The sequence below is a fragment of the Rhinatrema bivittatum genome, chromosome 9 (assembly GCF_901001135.1).
Source record: "Rhinatrema bivittatum chromosome 9, aRhiBiv1.1, whole genome shotgun sequence".
Taxonomy (NCBI): Eukaryota; Metazoa; Chordata; class Amphibia; order Gymnophiona; family Rhinatrematidae; genus Rhinatrema; species Rhinatrema bivittatum.
Window position 1 is genome coordinate 133,997,901 of NC_042623.1, and position 18,824 is coordinate 134,016,724.

Genomic DNA, 18,824 nt, shown 5'->3' on the forward strand with positions numbered 1-18,824 from the left:
TGTTTTCAAATATTTTAATGGATTTTGGGAAGTTTTAAAATGTTTTTATGAGTTTAAGATTCACATATAATTCTATTTTGAGCTGTGTTGAAATATTGTTATTAGTATGGTTTACTATTATGATTGATGTTTTATGTTTCATGATTTTGTTTTGAGGAATGTTTATTTCTATTTGTCCAATGTTGTACTGTATACAGTTTCCAGTTCAATTTTTGTCTGCATGTTTCTCTTTATTCTGTACTTGGTGAGGGTCTGTCTGTTTTCTGCATGTGTGACTGAGGTGAGGTATTCTGTTGGCATGTAGCAGCTTAGCTTGTTGTTTTCCTAATATGAGGTGTATTGGTATTTTAGGGCCTGGTATAATATTTGTAGTGTTGCCTTTTCATAGGTAGGGTTGTTACTGTTTGATTGCTGGCACTTAGTGCTGTTTTGCATGGGAGGTTTACACTATTGTAATTGTAATTTGATTTACTCATGGCTTTATGAGGGCCAAGCTCACCCCAACATGTTTTACAATAGGCCTAATACCATATGGGTCCAGGTGTATTATTTGCAGGGTTTTCTTGTTGGTACCATAATAGAATATATAAATATATGTAAACATAATATACATCATGTTGTAAGTGATTTTTATCTCATAATACTTTGAATGTCCTTTTTCATGTAAAATCTCCCTTTCTGGGTCAAGGTTTAGGCTCAAATAAAATCCTAGGGATCAAGACTGCTGGGGACTGGAAGGTCTGGGAGGGGAGCAGGACTACTGGGGATGGGGAGGGGAGTGAGACTGCTGGAGATTGGGGGCAGGAGAGAGCGCGACTGCTGGGAATTGGGGGTAGGAGAGAGTGACTGCTGGGGATTGGGGGTAGGAGAGAGTGAGACTGCTTGGGATTGGGGGTAGGAGAGAGTGAGACGACTGGGGATTGGGGGTAGGAGAGAGTGAGACTGCTGGGGATTGGGGATAGGAGAGAGTGAGACTGCTGGGGATTGGGGGTAGGAGAGAGTGAGACTGGGGATTGGGGTAGGAGTGAGACTGCTGGGGATTGGGGTAGGAGAGAGTGAGACTGCTATTGCTTCTGTTTCACTGAGATGGGAAGTGAGAAGACATTGATTTTCTTTGTATCATTTTTGGGAAATGTGCATTTGACTATTTCTATTTTTATTATTATTTATTTTTTTTTTACTGTACAGGATAAATGCAATTTATCCTGTACAGTAAAATTTTATTTCTCTGGGGTTATAGTGCAGGCAGAGTCTGGCTTTTTGTGGTTTCCAGTTCAGCTTTTGTTCCATATTTCTCTTTCTAACTTGTGACCAATTATTCTGTATTTGCTAAGGGTTTGTTTGTATTTTGCATGTGGGATTGAAGTGAGGTGTTCTGCTAGCTAGCATGTAGTTTCTGTGTCAGGAATGTAGCAGTCCAACTTGTTCTTTTTTTCAATCTGTATCTTCTAGGATAAGGGTGTATTGTTATGACGCAGTGAATGTGTGTGAGCCTGAGAGAGTTTCCAGGTATGGACAGCAGAGACATTTTTTAATTAATAGGAGGAGGCTCGAAGAGCAGGTAGTGGGCATCATCATCAGGGCCAATCGTGTTTTTGGGGCGGGTGGGCACTGAATTACCAACCTGCCCTGGACACTAAAATGTCTCAGTCTGGCCCTGAAGAGAGAGCTACATTGTAACACTTTGCAAAAAGAGATGAGATTCCAGATACTGAACTTGTGTTTAGTTTTGTTTGCTAAAAGTTTTGATAACAAGTAAAAAGATACAGATTTGGATTTTGAAAGAGTGCTTCGAGGGGTTCTCGTTGGCTACACACCAGTTGGTGATGTGAAGAAGCAGAAAGGTAATAGCATAATAAGATTGAACTGATTAGACTTGTAGAAATAGCCAAAGCTGTAAGAATGCTAAAGTTTAGCCATTATGTCAAACGCCATATAATAGTATTCATCAGTTAAAAAAAAAAATGTTATGCTTACAAAGAAACTAACCCATTGTTGTGTAGGTTGGGGAAGTGACATATATAATCTATTGCAAAACTGAAGAGCTCCTCCTTTGCCTTATTATTATGGTAATCTACATTGCTCCTATAATATCTTATTAATAAAGATTATTCTCTTTGCTGACTGTTGGTATTAAATGCTTATTTCAGCAGTGGGAAACATAAGAACATAAGAAATTGCCATGCTGGGTCAGACCAAGGGTCCATCAAGCCCAACATCCTGTTTCCAACAGTGGCAAAAACCAGGCCACAAGTACCTGGCAATTACCCAAAAACTAAGAAGAACCCATGCTACTGATGCAATTAATAGCAGTGGTTATTCCCTAATTGATTAATAGCCATTAATGGACTTCTCCTCCAAGAACTTATCCAAACCTTTTTTGAACCCAGCTACACAACATTTTCTGGTACCTGTTTGACAAAGGCTGTGGAGGGAGGTCCATGTGGTGTTCCCTGATTGGTAAGTACGGGATTTTTCCTTTCTCTTCTTTCCCTTCCCATACCTAAAAATATGCATATTAGTTTGGTGTGGTTTTTTTTTTTTTTTTTTAAGCATACCAACAGCTGAGAGACAGATTTGACTTATAGATTTTAGGAACTTTTAGGTTAACTTCATACCCATGGTGGGTGGTTCCGCTGCAGGGTTCAGCTAGTTAACGGTTTACCTTTGAGGTACTGAGCAGATTGCTCTGGTAGAAGCAGGGCGAGAATATGATTGGGTGAGCCTAGGCATGTTGAAGTGTCCCTCGGGGTTGGATCCCCTGGGAATGAGATCTTAGATGGGTGACAGTTTGAGGGTCACCCAGCCTGAATGCATGCTTGAGACTGATTACCTGGAGTGACTGCATGCCTTTTTGTCAGTTTGTAGAAATGTACAATAAACTTAAATTTTGGGTAATATATGAGTGGCACTATTAGTGCATGAACGGGTATCTCGCATGGGGGTGGGGGAGGCCAATTTTGTTTAGTTGTGTTTTGAAAGTTTCTGCTTTCCCTCCCGTAAGCACTAGGCGACCATAGTAGTCCACATCAGGCTTAATGAATAGAGAGCAGGATTCTTGCCCATTGTGATAAAGAACTGCTATATTTTTATGGCTGTTCTTGCTGGCTTGGTATAATGCTATTCATTCATAAGGGGTTAACAGTTGCTTGGGCAGCCACCTTTATGTATCTTTCTCTCATCCTTTTCTTTTTCTTGTGTTGTGGGGGTGCGGGGTGTGTGCCATGAGTGCCAGCGCTAAGGAAACCTACACCTGCGGTATTAACAAGACTTAGTAGAAAGACAGCAATGTGAATAGAGTGTCCGTGTAATAACTGTGCCCTATTGGGTGTAAATCTGCACAACAAATACACTCTGTAAAAAAAAAAATCCAGAAAAATTAGGCTTTATTTCCATGCTTAACAACTGGAAAACCAATTCATTCCAGATTTGATCTCCGAGTCTCTTCTACCTTATTATCTCTGAGACTCTGCCAATTTTTTCTTTTCACTAGTTAAAGAGAAAACTACCAATGCATGGAAAATATGCATAACAAAGACAGACCTATAACACAATATAGGAAACAAAGTCAGAGAAATAATGTATTTTTCACCCAGTCATAGAACCAAATATCAGAGTGGATCAAAATTTAGATTTGAAACAGCCTTTGAAACAGAAGCTATGATACTAGATCGGACAGCTAAAGACCTATAAACTATATATTTACAATAATCCCATTGCTAATGGATGTAGGAGTTTCTGTAAGGTTTAAATTACTCAGGAACTTAAATATTTTTCCCGCAAATGTGTGATTATGATGTATTTAGATATAAACAAAGAAAAAATGCATACAAAAACATATTTCAATATAGTTTATAACTTATTACTTCAAGATGGCAATTTTCTTTAAAAGAATTCCTCCTTATTTGTCTTCAGATGAGAAAAAAGCCACTCTGTTGCCTTTGTTTATATAAACATTTACCTAAGTTGTGTTGTCTATCTCTAAAAGACTAAGGGCCTCATTTTTTAAACTATCGCAGGCCTGCGATACTTTAGAAGATGAGGGGCGGGGGACCGAAACGGGGGGGTGGGCCTGTATTAGCCGGCAGCGATCGCACCGTCGCGGTGCGATCGCTGCCGGTTTCGCACCCAATAGCGCCACCATAGGAGGTGTAGCTATTGGGAGCGAAATAGGCAGCGAAAAGGCACTTAGCTTTTCGCTGTGCGCGCCGTCGTCGCGGAGTTGGCCCCGGTGACGCCTCGACTCCTCCTCTTCTGGGGCCGACTCCACCCCCATTTTGGTATCGCGCGTGAAACGTCCCTTACCGCATGCGATACGGTTGGAAAATAAGGCCCTAAGTGCCAGATTTTAAAAAGGCCCGGCGACGCGTGTAAGTCCCGGGGCTTTACTAAAGGGGCGGTCTGGGGGTAGGGGCCATTTGCGCCTGTCTGGAGGCAGGCGCAAAAGGTAAGATAAAAGTCAGGGGGGGTTAGAGTAGGGCTGGAGGGGGGGGGGGAAAGGTTAGGGGAAGGGATGGGAAGGTCAGGCTAGGAGGGAGGGAACGGGTAAGGCAGCGCGGCTCGGCGCACGCAAGGTACACAATTGTGCAACCCCTTGCGCGCGCTGACCCGATTTTATAACATGCGCGCACCTGCGCGTGCATGTTATAAAATTGGGCGTACATGTGTGTGCGCTGGGGAGTGGGCGCACATGTACACCATACGTGCTCCTTTTAAAATCTACCCCTAAGTTCTCTTATATTTACTGTGTAAGAAAATAATTTTCATATGTTATTTTCTTTTTTTGAACAGATGTGGAATTAAAATTCTTACTGCTTTTTAATATTTATATATATATATATATATATATATATATGTGTGTGTGTGTGTGTGTGTGTATAAACAGGAAATTTGAAACATCTTTTACATGTACTGCAGTACAATGTTGAAAACAATTACATTTTTCATTTAAAAAAAGAGCTGCAATGATGGCTACATAAATTTATGATTTATTTTGAACTCACATTGTTTTTCTTGTATATTTCCTTAACCATATTAACATCTTTAAGCAAAGAAGTGGGAAAAATAAAGCAGAAATAAATTGAACTGTGCATTTTACTTGTGCTTGAAATGAGATAGTGGCAATACAAAAAAGATTTTTAATAAATAAACACCTACTGGAGTTAGTTACAGGAAAAGAAAAAAATGAGTTCTTTGTACACTGAATATAATAGGGAAAGTTATAAGTTTTAATGGTAGAAGAGATGTAGCAATGTTTTCCTTCAGCTAGATTTTGACTAGAGTCTAGTAATTATTTGGATTCCTTGTTTTATTAATGTTGCTTTTATTGTCTTATAGTATGTATAACTTTTTTCAAAACAATTTCACTGAGATTAACTATCAAAAGATCTTATTGATAACACATTTTCATTTTTGTTCATCTTTTTCATATTTACAATTGTTACTATTATTCATTATTATTAGTATTAATTTATTCTCCAGTTTACAGATTATTACATTTTCAGTGATAAAGGTAAGTGTTATTGTTTATTACCAAGGTTGAGTAACATTTAGCACCACTAGTTGGTGTGAAACTAATTTCAATGTGTCAGTAATATATACATAGTTAAGGAGGCACGCAATTATTAGTGACACTGAGTTTTTAGAAATGACATTTAAAAAAAAAATCTCAGTTGGCTTTTATGGCATACATTCTTGGGACATGAACAAGTTTATTGAATTTTGCATAATTGTGATGCTATCTTTCATGTTATCATTTAGTAGCGCACCGGACATTTTGTTTCAGCTTGATTTCTCCAATATTTTATTTCATATTCATAGTCTCCCTGAACTTCACTATTTTGGATCCTGCTTTGTTACCTGCTTTTGTTGCCATTGTTAAATGTGCTACCCATATTAATATGCGGAGGCTGTGAGTAAGCATGGTCCCTTTCCTTTACAGCTCAAGATGTTATTGACCTGCAGAAAGCTGCCTCTGATAAGAAATGATATTGCCCTGGGTTTGGGATGACAGCAGAATTATAAAATATGTGCCAAAACATAATAGGGCAGATATTTAAAAAAAAAAAAAAAAAAAAAAAGCTGAGCTCCTAAATTTTGGCCTCTAAATTAAGCTTTCAGCTAGAAATTCACATAAATTTAGATGCCTAGATTTAGGGCCCTAAATTAGGTACCTAGTTCTGAAAATCAGTGCTAGGCTCCTAACTTTTTCCCCCGCCCTAACTCTGCTCCCGTAGCCACCCACTGTTAGGCTGTTAAATGTAGAAGCCTATTGAAACTAGGAACCTAAATTTAGGAACCCTGGCCTAGTAAATTTTCAACAGGGCTAATTTAGGAGCCTAACTCCAAAAGTAAGGAGCATAAACTCTTTGAAAATTGGCCCCCTTGTTATTTCTGGAACTAAGGATTCTCAAAAGACTGCTTGGAGTTAACTTGTGCAACTGCTATAAAGCCAAGGGTTTCAATACTATACTATTGTTGATCAGTTTAGTAAGTGGACCAAAGCCTATCCCACACACACAAATACAGCTGTTACAATGGCCAAAATTCTGCTGAGAGAATATATGTGTAGATTGAATTGACAGTGACCAAGGACCTGAATTTCATATGGTAACTGAATATGTGACCCCCAGTTTTCTGATCAGATGTACTGTTAATGATCTTGTTTAATGTTAGGGGTACTGCAGTCACAGCCACCCGTCTGAGTTCATTTGGTTACTGGTTGCCCCATGCCAACACTCCCAGCTCCAGGAGTGAATTTGATTAGATGTGACTTATCTGGATTAACAGATTCTATGATTTCATATTGCAAATAATTAACAGAAGTTATTTCTAAGACATCTCAACAGGCCAGTGCTGCACTGCTGAAACTCAAGTCAACACTGCATATGGAATACAGCCAGGTGCTGCTGTTTTAATTTAAAAACTTCCTCTGGACAAACATTTTAAAACCATGCTGGGAGGGACCTACAACATTTTGCTAACTAGCAACAGCAGTGAAAGTAAAGGGAAAGAAATCCTGGATTCATGTATAACAAATTAAACCTGCAACCCTGGACTAGGCTGAGTAGCAGACAAATTCAGATCAGGCAGAGAATTAGATGAATAATTATGGCAAGGAGTGACACTGGAAGTAGGACCCCGGATTGTGTTTGAACATAATTCCCTCCTCAGCCTTTTGCCTTGAACGGTGGTTTAGAGCCCCACCATGGACTAGTACTGAAAGCCCCACCATGAAAGCCCCACCATGGACTAATACTGAACGCCTATTCATTTCCCACAAATATGTACATTAATCTAAGAACTCAACTGAGCTACTTCTTTGAACCTTACCAATTGTTGGCTATGCATGCAGTGTAGACAAAGATAGTTGACTATTTCCTGCCTCCTTCCCGTAGGCAATTTCAAAACTACAAATGATTCTCGATGTCAGTTTCCTATTACAGCTCCCTATATCAAATGTTGACACGTGTGTGACAGGCTAAGGGAAATAAGAAAAAGAAAGATGCCTTTCTTATTTAGAACCACTTTGTATTCCAATGGCTTGTAGCTGCACTGACTGTCTCAGCCCAAATGTACCTTTTTATCACGGTCATTTTTCAAATCACGTTATGGCCTTAATGCTCGTGATAATGCCATAATGCCTGTGATAATGCACTGAGAGATATGTATGCAAATTTAAACATTTTTCCCAATGGGAGGAGTTTGGGCAGAGTAAATTAAAATGAGGGGTATTTAGCGTAATGAGGGTAAGGCTTTCATAGTAGTCAACTATTTATTTTACTATAGGAGGGTCAGCTAGTAACTTAAGGTGAGGATTTGGTGGTGGTCTAGGGTTTTGGGGCCAGTTTTACAATCAGAGTGAAATGTACGAACAGTAGACCTCAGTAAAGATTTGACGTGTTTTGGAGTGAAGAAAGTCAGACTAAGATGAGATTACTTCAGTGTTCTCTCGTCCTAGCTTGATAGTACCCTAGCCCTCCTACAGCAGTATAAATAGTTGACTACTATGTATGCCACCCAGAGGCTCTCTCTCTCTCTACCTACTCCACTCTCCCTCTCCAAAAATGTCTAAAACAGAATTTGTGATATTTATCGCAAATTGCGTTTCGGGTATATCGCACAGTTTAATGCCGGAAATAACTACACCTTTTTTCCTGGTGTTAAACATGTGCAATAGTGTGCATTACAATATTACTTGCTGCAATAATGCCCCTCTTTTTCATTGATCCCACCCAAACCCCTCCCTAATCCCGCCCCTTTGAATAAATTTGTAAAATTTGCATTCACGACACATGCTGTGATAATACTAATAACACATGCAATAATTATCGAGAGCGTTAATATCATAATGCATTTTAATAAATGACCCTGTATATTTGCTATTTGAATCAAAGTCACTATGTTTGTTCTCTAAACATTTTGACTCTTATACCAAACTGCAATCTATCCAAACAAACAGGACTGGGACTTCCTAAGTATTGGTGCATAGGCTGGTTTAGAGCTTTAGAAAAGAAACTGATGTATATAATTGTCCTTATTGCAGTTGCATTAATTTTCTTGTGACCTTATGCTTTGGCTGCCAATGTGTGATAAATCTCTGCTGTAAGTTTGCTGCCAGTTTAATAGTTCCTGTATTAGTATCAACTCCACTTCCTATTGGTACTTAACTTTCTGATCTTTACTCAAAGAAGAAACTCTCAGCCTGCTCTTATTATCCTTCTACCCCCCACCCTGAAAAAGAATTCTAGATGTTACAGATTGGTCTCAGCTAGCATGAGACTAGTCCACAGCCTCCACCCTTACGACAGGTAAGAGTTCTAGCCTAACCCATTGCTCCATAGGCTGGGCCTGCATGGGCCCAACCTAAGACACAGGGTGGAGACCATCGATATTTGAGCATAATATTGTCATACTAAATATGACAAAAGGAGGGGGGAGAATGTAAGGGTGCTTTGAGGGGTTCTTTGTTAAGATAGTCCAGTGATGAAGAAAAGAAAGGTAATAGCAGCACAATAAGATTGGAAATAGCCAAGCTGTAAAAATGCTAAAGTATGTTAAAGGTGAGCCAGAATGCTAAAATGTTAAAGGTCAGAATTAAGTTTTGCTCCTGTCTTCCTGACTCAACTTACAGGAAATCATATGACAAGAATGAAGTTTCATTAGTATAAATGTGATAATAGTATTAACCAGTTAAAAAAATGTTATGCTTACAAAGAAACTAACACATTGGTGTTTAGGCTTGAGAGAAGCAACAAATATAATTTATTGCTCAACCGAAAAACTCTTGAGCTCTGCCTTTTCCTTACTTTGTTATGGTAATCTGCATTGCTCCCAAGATATTTTATTAATAAAGATGTTTCTCTTTCCTGACTGTCGGTATTACGTGCTTATTTCAGCAGTGGGAAGCACCCACAAGAAGTTCATTTTTGACCACTTTATATAGCTTTATAAGCAATTTCCTATGTTAGCTCAGGAAATAAACTGACAAAGGTGATCAGTAGTTTCAAAGCCCCAAATTAGTCATATGTTTTCACTTCTAAGACTGGATAGCTCAGGGGACTGACACAAGCATAGAGTCCATTACCGATAGGACTAGGGGGCTCAGGATGATGGGTCCTTTCATTTCTAGGACTGGATGGCTCCAAGGATCAGTGCAGGGATATAGGTTTTTGTGTGTGATTTTTCTTGATATAGGGATATAGGTTCTGTCATCTCTAAGACTGGATGGCTCTGAGGATTGGCACACCAATGCAGAGCTTGTAACCTTTAGAACTGGGAAGTATAGGGCACTGGAACAGGGATATAAAACATTTCACTTTTACACGGACTGAATAACTTAAAATATTACAGAGCCAAGTTCTGCTCTTGTTGATATTTAATGGCTGCACAAACAGCAAATTTGGAAGTAATTTTTAAAGGAACAACAGTATGTCTTGCTTTACTATTCTCAGGAAACTGATGCAGTATTTTGTCTTGTAAAGGATGTGATAAAATATCAGATGGCTCTCTGAGAAGAATTGGTTTGGAAGGAGTAAATATGCTCTCATCAGTAAAACATGCACAGCGTGAAATGAGAAGGATATGGAGAGAGGCTTTGCATCATGATTTCCTGATGAGGCATCGCATTTTCAAGTGAATTTTCAAGGGAGTTACGCATGTAAATGTAACATACTATCATAGCAATTTTCAAAAGCTATTTACTCACATTAAGTACACTTAACATGGATAAAACCTTTTGACAAGTCAATGGCATATATTGTAGCAATTTTCTAAAGTCCACGTACATGGGTAGCATGCATTTACAAGTGTAAACCCAAGTTTAAGCTTGTATATGCTTTTGAAAATTAGGCTCTTTGATCATAGAAGTACTCAGCAACTTATTAGTAATTTGGCAAAGTAATTAGTACCATACAATAAGTTCAAAGGGTCATTCTATGAAGCTGAAGGGAAGTAAGCTGAAAAGGAATGTGAGAAAATAACTTTTCAAGGAGAGGATGGAAGATACCTGGAAAAGACTTCCAGCAGAGGTTATAGGAACCAAAACAGTGGCAGATTTCAAATACGTATGGGATAGACACAAAGGGACTTCAGTGGTAGAGGTTAGGAGAAGACCACAGATCAAGAAAGACATGTGACAGCACAGTATGCAGGCATAAATGGGCAGACTTAGTGGATCAAATGGTCCTTTTTGGCTGACATCTGCTATGTATTTATCTTTCTAATAATACTTTCATGGGCTAGTAATCAGGCTTAAATTATTTTAGAAAATTTGCATGATCATCTATTCAAATCCTGAAGTCTCAGATGTAGAAAGCATTTGAGTTATTGAGTTGACTGAAGGTTGTTACTGATGTAAAACATCTCAGAACACCATTAGATTATGTCAACCAATCAGAATACAGTCACAGTGCCCAATCATCTTAAAGATCCTTGCTGTGACTACTCACTTGAATGCTTGGTTGTTCTTCACGGATATACCTGAATGTTATTATGGCATGAGCCACTGAACTACACAGACACAATTAAAAAATAAAGTTTTTGGATTGGGCCAGTGGCAACAGTAGCAAAGTAAAGAGCCACGTAAAAGATGGGAATATGTGTCCGAAGTGTAGTTGTTTGTTCTGAAGCTGAGAGGAATATGGATACACTGCCAGTACTCACAGCCCCTTGGGAAGAGGTCTCTAGAGGCACTCAGTAGCAATGCTTAACGTTAATTCAGGGATGTTATAAAACTCTAGTTAAAAGGATAAGAGAGAATTAAGAGGAAATTTGCTGGTAGGTATGAAATATGGTCCCTAGGGTAACAGTAAGTAGGAATGGGGCATCACTCAGCTGGAAGCTCCTGGATAAGAAAGAATTCTGAAATTTAAAATTTACATTTTTCAGCCCTGACCTCCATCAATGTCATTATCGATTTGGGACAGGAAACAATCAGGTATTTGTCTCCGCAACATGCTCAATGGCAAAGAATGATGTTGAGCTCTAAGACTTTATGTAAGTCTACAGGGAATAGTTTCTAGCAGATCCACTAAACTCAGCCCAATGAATTATTAACTAACCCTGATCCTTCCCTTGTTAGTGAGAACTGTAACTATAAAATAATGGGCAACCATTATAGGTATGTGACATGTATATATGTGTATATTTATATATATATACACACAGATATGTGCACATGGAATGCATGACTTCAAGAAATTACATACATAAATGTTCTCCTGTCTTGGGTTACAAATTATCAAACCGTATCTGAAGAAGGAACTATTGTGGTCTTAAAAGCTCATGTACAACATCTTTGGCTAATTCTTATATTTCTCTAATAGAAGGTATTACAGCTTACAAAGAATCCAGTTTTCTCCAGGACTAAAATGGCTACTAGAACTCTGCACTCCAAATTAAGAATGCCTAACGCAAGCGGTGGCAGCACAAGTTACTTACACAGTCATTCAGTCAATGTGCCTGCACCTCCTTGAAGCAATAGATTTGTTTTATCTCACATATGCTATCTGAGATGTGGCAAATGGGGGAGTTTGACAACCACATTTTATATGTACATGCTTTAAAGGAAATGAAGGAAATTGTGCAATAGGTTTATTTACTGAACAGGTGAAATAAATACATGTCTTGCCCCGGTAATTCTGATTTTGTTAGAGCAGGGCTGTAAAAGTTATTGCTGGACGACTAGTTGCAGGAATAAAGCAGAACATGGTGACAGCTTTGGCTAAACTGCCATAAGCTGGGTGGAGTGCTATGATCCAGGCTGCACCGACATTGTAAGAACACCAGAGGATGTCTAGGAAAAGAGACTGAGAAAAGCAAAGATCTAAAGAAGGAAAGGCCAAATAAACTCGGACAGTGCCTTAAGGAGATTCTTTGGTTCTTGGACATCCTTCTCCCTGCACTGCTTACACAATGCAAATATTTGTAAATTTGCAGGAGCACAAACGTTCACATGATAAATGTGCTTTAGTTTGTTTCACATTCCAATCCTTGTCACTTTCCAGAGTATTGAGTTGCATTTACCATCATGTTAAATAGCAAATAAATGTTGTAGAGCAAATAAGCATCAAACATTTCCTGTTTAAATGGCGAAATACCCATTTCTGAACATCGTTTATGTTTGAAAGCCCTGGTAAGGGCTAAGTTCTTGCTAAAACAACCAAAATAATTCTTTGGAGGGAGAAAGCTGAAAACTGTCCAAACTGAGGGCCTATCCCTCCCAGCAAAGGATTGTGGAAGCTCTGCATCACTTTATACCCTGAAGCCCAAATTGTCTCAACAGTGAAATCACATTCCAAAGTCCATCATGTATGTGAACAGAAAATGCAAGTGGATTAAGGAAACAGAAACTTTTGAAGCTGAAATATTCAGAGTAGGTCTTAGTTGATAAAATCTCTATGAAATAGGCTGTTTGTATGGGACATTCAGTCCTATTTACTGGTTAGAAATGTAATCTGTTGTCTCATACATTCAGTTACTGTACTGTACATATGGCTTAGGAATTTCAGGAAAGATGTTTCTGAACTGATGCAGAATGCCTGAAAAGCAAAGCCTAATGTAGACAAGGCCCAGAAAATCATCCTGAGTTTGGCATTTCTTTTTTGACCTGAGAGAGATTTTAATTCTTAACTCCTGTTGAGGGAAAAAAAAAAAAGTCTTGGCACTAACCTTTTTCCCCAGAAAGCACTTCTGCTTGCCATATGTGCACAGCACTTACATAGTATTGCACAAAGCCAGGGTAGACGCCAAATGATGGCACCCACACATCTTCAAAAGGTGGGGATCTTTGTATTATACAAAACAAAGCATGTCTCTTCCCCCAGAAAAAGAATTCCAAAATTTCTATGGTTAGTCCTTAAATGAAGGCAGTTAATCACTCTGTCTTGCAATTGGACCTCCTGCCTTCTCTATGCTGTGAGGTCCGAGATGACCAATGTTTCCATCTTGCTTGGCAGTTCTGGAGATGATATGACATCATCTGTTTCATAGTCATCTTCAAAGGAGCTGAAAGAACAGAGAAGAGACAGTTTGTACAGACAAGAAACTGAATAGTAGGAAACTTTCCAAATATTTTTGCATTGAAAAGGAGAACTGTACAATGTAATCTTGAATCACAATAGGAGTATCTTACTCTCATTTGAAACAAGTAAGACTCAAAGTAGATAATGCTGAAAGAAATAACTAACTCACCTTTCAGCTTGCTGCACACACCCATACAAAACAGGAATTTCTCTCTCTGCCACTTCTGAGAAAAAACCTCTGTTTTGCAGCTTAATTTCTGAACAGGTTACACCTCATACAGGAGGCAGCTCCTAAGATGTCTTCTACTGCCAAACGTTGGGCTGCAGCAGCAGAGCCATCATGGCCTCCTCAACTCTATCTCCATTCTGCAAGCATTTCATACTCATGCTATACAAGTATTCTATCTGGAACATGGGAATGAAGGGCTTGTTGTACACAGAATGTGTGTTCTACTATATATGAATTGTTCTAATTGTGCACTGGAAAATACAAAACAGTAGTATACACTTCTCCCACCTGTAACAGTTATAGGTAGGTAAATAATTGGCTAGAAACCATACTCAAAGATTAATTACAAGTGGTTCACTGCCAACTTGGAAGGAGATATTAAGAAGCATTACATAGAAGGCTACGGAGAGGATGATTTTCAAATCCATTTGCCTGGGTAACTAAGAGGTTAAAATTTTCCACTGGTGAGGAGGGAGTTAATGGAAAGTACATGTGTGGATTTCATTTTGAAATCTCTGCATGTATTTTGCAGGCTGTAGGGAGCTTTCTTTGAAAATTAGCTTATAGAACTTTTAAAAAGTTGTTCCCCTGGGGCCTCGTGAAGCTTTGAGTAAGGCAAGTTGTATTTCTGCCTGGCTCTGGGTGCTGCCTGGCCATACTTGCTTGCATCAGCCCCCCCCCGCCCATTCTAAACAACACCCTGATCCAGACGTGGAAGGAACTATGGACATTTAACAGTTTGGTTTTCAATAGCTGTGTCCTCTAGAACTGACAAAAAGGAAAAGAAAAAGGTGAGGCCCATCAATATGATGCTAGTGATCATGACAGACACTGACCTGGCCTCCCATAAGCCCTGCAGTGATAGTGGAATTAATGACGGTGATGGTTCAGGCCCTCAACTCCAAATTTAACAAAATATATGAACAGCAAGCAGAAATAATGAATAGAGTTGATAATTTTAACCATCTGTGAAGGAGTGGCCTTACTACCTCTCTTAACCGGTGCAGGACCAGACTAGATGCCTGGTCTACCTTAAATCCCCACAGAGGGAGAGAGCTCTGTGGATGGGACCCAGTTTGGAAAGTTAAGAAGCAGAGCCCAGCTGAGATCAGCAGACCAGATCCAGGTCTCCAGGAGAAGTTAGCTCCTGTATACATTGTTGACCTAAGGTGAATTCGGTATGTGAATCGTAATTGTTACTTTGACTATTGCTGAAGGTAAGGAGATATCCTATGATTTCATATACACTGTAAATAAAAGTACTCAAAGAAGCTTTGACTGCTCGTTTACTGTGCCACACCACCACACAGAAGAAATGGAGTGGAGGGTCTCCAGTATTCAAGTGCACAAATTAGAGAAAAGATAGAAGATGTCGAGAAGAGATCATGGCGGAATATTCTTCTTTTTATAGGCCAGCCTGAACGTTTGTCAGACACAGAGCTGAGAGGCTTACATAAGAACATAAGATATGCCATACTGGGTCAGACTAAGGGTCCATTCAAGCCCAGTATCTTGTCTCCAACAATGGCCAATCCAAGTCACAAGTACCTGGCAAGTACCCAAACATTAAACAGATCCCATGCTACAAATGCTGACAACAAGCAGTGGCTATTCCCTATTGATTAATAGCAGTTTATGGACTTCTCCTCCAGGAACTTATCCAAACCTTTTTTAAACCCAGCTACATTAGTAGTCTTAAACTGGAAATGTGGATTCCACAGGAGCTGGGCCTACAAGATCTAACCTATACTTTGAGCTTGCACATTGATTAGGCCCACGGTGGGAAATGAATAGTAGGCTGCAAGTAGTCATTGTTTGATTACTGAACTTTACCCTTAAAATGATGATCCTAAGGGTGCTGCGAGGAGGAAAGCAGATGTGTTATAACAATAGAAATATCTTGGTATTTTAGGACTACTTCGTGAAATTATCTGTGCAATGCAAAGAATTCATGCTGATATGAACGAAACTGTATACACTTAAAATTCTCTGCAGCCTTAATTATCCAGCTAAATTTTTGGTGACATACGAGGGAGAGATGAGCTGGTTCACCATAGTGGCAGAAGTTAAGCAGTACTTGTCCAAGTTGGAAACTAAGCTGGGATCTCACTGGGAGATGCATGATTCTTGTTAACACCGGGTCAATAGTTCCCAAAAGATATGATCCTATGGCTCATGATCCAGTGAAAAAGAAGATCCTAGTAAAGGTCAATTTATATTGAAAATGTTGGAACCTCTCAATCAGACTTCCTTTGGCAGAGAACAATTATCTGGTCATGCAATTTATTTCTGCCTGCCTTTCTACTATTCATGATTGGCTAAATTGGAACAAACTTGTCCTCAACGTCACCAAAACTGAAATTATGATTCTTTCTCAATTTCCACTCACATGTATTCCAGAAAAAATTGTCTTCAGAAATCAAAACACTTCCATATCAAAACCAACTCGTAATGTTGGCATTCTTATAGACCCCTCACATTCTCAGTGCAGGATCACATCAAATCCTTAACACAGACCTCAGTTTTCAAACTACAGCTTCTGCATCATCTGAAGCCTCTATTAGACCCTAATGATTTTTGTACTGTTCTTTAATCGTTATTTTCTCCAGCCTTGATTATTGCAACTAACTTTTCCTTAGTTTCCCAGCTTACATAATTATTTACAGATTATTCAAAATGCAGCAGCCAGGTTATTAACTGGAACTCACATACATGATCATATTACTCCTGTTTTACAATCACTACATTGGCTTCCAATCTCTTATCGGATTCAGTATAAAACTGGGTATTCTATTTATACTCTCTTACATAAAGTTTCATCACCTTGGATTGCAGTTGTATTGAAAATTCATACCCCACCAGAATGTTGAGATCCTCGAATCAAGGGCTACTAGATGTCCCTTCACCGAATGTAGTCCACCTGGAAAAAACTATGGAATGTGCCTTTTCTACTGCCAGCCCTCTCCTCGGAACTCCCTTCCAAAGGAGTTAAGATTGATTACAAAATCCAAATTCTTTAAGAAAGCCCTGAAAACATACTTATGTCAAATGGCATATTCCATCTAACTGGCTGATTATTACCACCATACAGACACATGTTCCTTGTAATGCTTTTTGATCCAATTATATTGCTATATTTGTTTTGACAGTTTTTTACATTTTATTTTTATTACTATGCATGTTTTTTTTGTACCCTGCCCTGAATGTAGGAAGGGTGGGTAACAAATATTTTAAAATAAATAAATAAAATACATTTGAAGCAATGTAGAATCAAAACATATTGTGGCACTGAAAAGTCATGAAGGGAAACTTTGCAATTCTAGGTCAGAATATTCTTAAGATCTTCCAAGAGTTTTATAAAAATTTATATATTGCACAAGGCATAGATATGCATCACTGTAGATGATTTCTGGAGCAAGTTCAAATTCCTAAATTTAAGCCAGAACAACTAGAGAAATTAAATGCTCTGATTTCCTAGGAGGAGATAAGGTAGGTGATTCATAGGGCCAAAACATTCAAAGCCTTTAGACCAGATAGGTACAGTTCAGAATTCTCTAGGCCAGTGGTTCTCAATCTTTTTTCTGTTGGGACACACCTGATAGATGGTTCTCACATGCATGATACACTGAACTCATGATCGTCATGGTGCTAGATGTAAAAGTACAGTTTGCATCCATGGGAACCCCCCCTGACCCACAATAATGGATGTAAAGCAGAAGTACGACATTCCCCATACAACTCACCCTACAAAAAAGATATTCTGGTTCTGGTGTCATCTCAGTAATAGCAACTCAAACTCCTTCTACTACTAGGCTCAATAACCCTACTTATGAAAAGACAGCAGTTTACCACCAATGCATGTCCTCTTGAGAAAACACAATAAATAAGACTGATACAAACACTTACATGCTAGTAAAATATCTCACCTCAGTAACACACAGAACTGACCTAACATACTCCCAGGATCTGCAGTTATGTACATAAACTAATCCGCACACAGTTACACCTGTATTATGAAATGCACTCAACCAGTAACAACCCTATCTATGAAAAGGCAACACTATAAATATTAAATCAGGCCCTAAACACCAATACACCTCCTATTAGGAAAAGAGAACTAGCAAGCAGCTATAGATCCCCAAACAGAAATAATTGTAAAACTATACTAATAAGCAGAATAAATGTTTCAAAACAGCTATGAACAGAATAACATCCAATTAAAAACTGATAAAAACTATTACAAATTCTCCAAACACCAATAAAATATTTCAAAAAAGCAGACACATCACATAATATTAAATAATTAAAATGGCAGTCAATCAAGAAAGATAAACTTAAAAAGCCACCTTTACTTACCCCCTCCAGCAGCTCTCCTACTCCTGTCCTCTTCCATGCAGGCCCACACCAGAAGCAGCAGTAGTGGCTAAGCTCTATACTCATGGTCCTCTTCCTTAGTGCCCACGACCAGTCTTCTCTGTTTCTCACACACATACACCATACCAGTCACACCCCATGACCAGTTTCTGTCTCTCACACACACACCATACCAGTCATGCCCCCATGACCAGTTTCTGTCTCTCACACATCAATCATCTCCCAAGCAGTCTTTAACACACACACCAGTCACCTTCCTGAACAGTTTCTCTCATGCTATACACACACACAGGCTTCCCACTCCCGTGTTCTATCTTACATATATGGGCTTCTCACTCCCATACTGTGTCTCACACACACCCAGGTTTCTCACTCCCATGCTCACTCTTTCCACATGCACAGGCTTCTCATTCCCATAATCACTTTCTCTCTCTTACACACACACGCACCAGTCTCTCTCTCATTCCCATGCTCACTCTCTCCACATGCACAGGCTTCTCATTCCCTTAATCACTTTCTTTCACATACACGCACCCCAGTCTCTCTCTCACACACCGTCACTTTACCAACTAGTCTCTCTCTTATGCATGCACACACACACAGGCTTCCCACTCCCATGCTCTCTCTCACATATACAGGCCTCTCAGTCCCATGCTTTCTTTCACACACACCCCCACAACACAAGGCTTCTTACTCCC

At 39.1% G+C, this 18,824-nt stretch overlaps 1 protein-coding gene across 5 annotated transcripts in view; it reads right to left on the reverse strand.

Annotated features, from left to right (window-relative positions):
- Positions 1-8,258: 8,258 nt before the first annotated feature.
- PPP2R3A (protein phosphatase 2 regulatory subunit B''alpha) overlaps positions 8,259-18,824 on the reverse strand; it is a 435,163-nt gene continuing 424,597 nt past the window's right edge. For all 5 annotated transcript variants that reach the window (XM_029615753.1, XM_029615752.1, XM_029615758.1 and 2 more), the window contains one exon: positions 8,259-13,506. In XM_029615753.1, the coding sequence (XP_029471613.1) occupies positions 13,410-13,506 (97 nt within the window). In that variant the 3' untranslated portion in view covers positions 8,259-13,409. The remainder of the gene's footprint in view (positions 13,507-18,824) is intronic.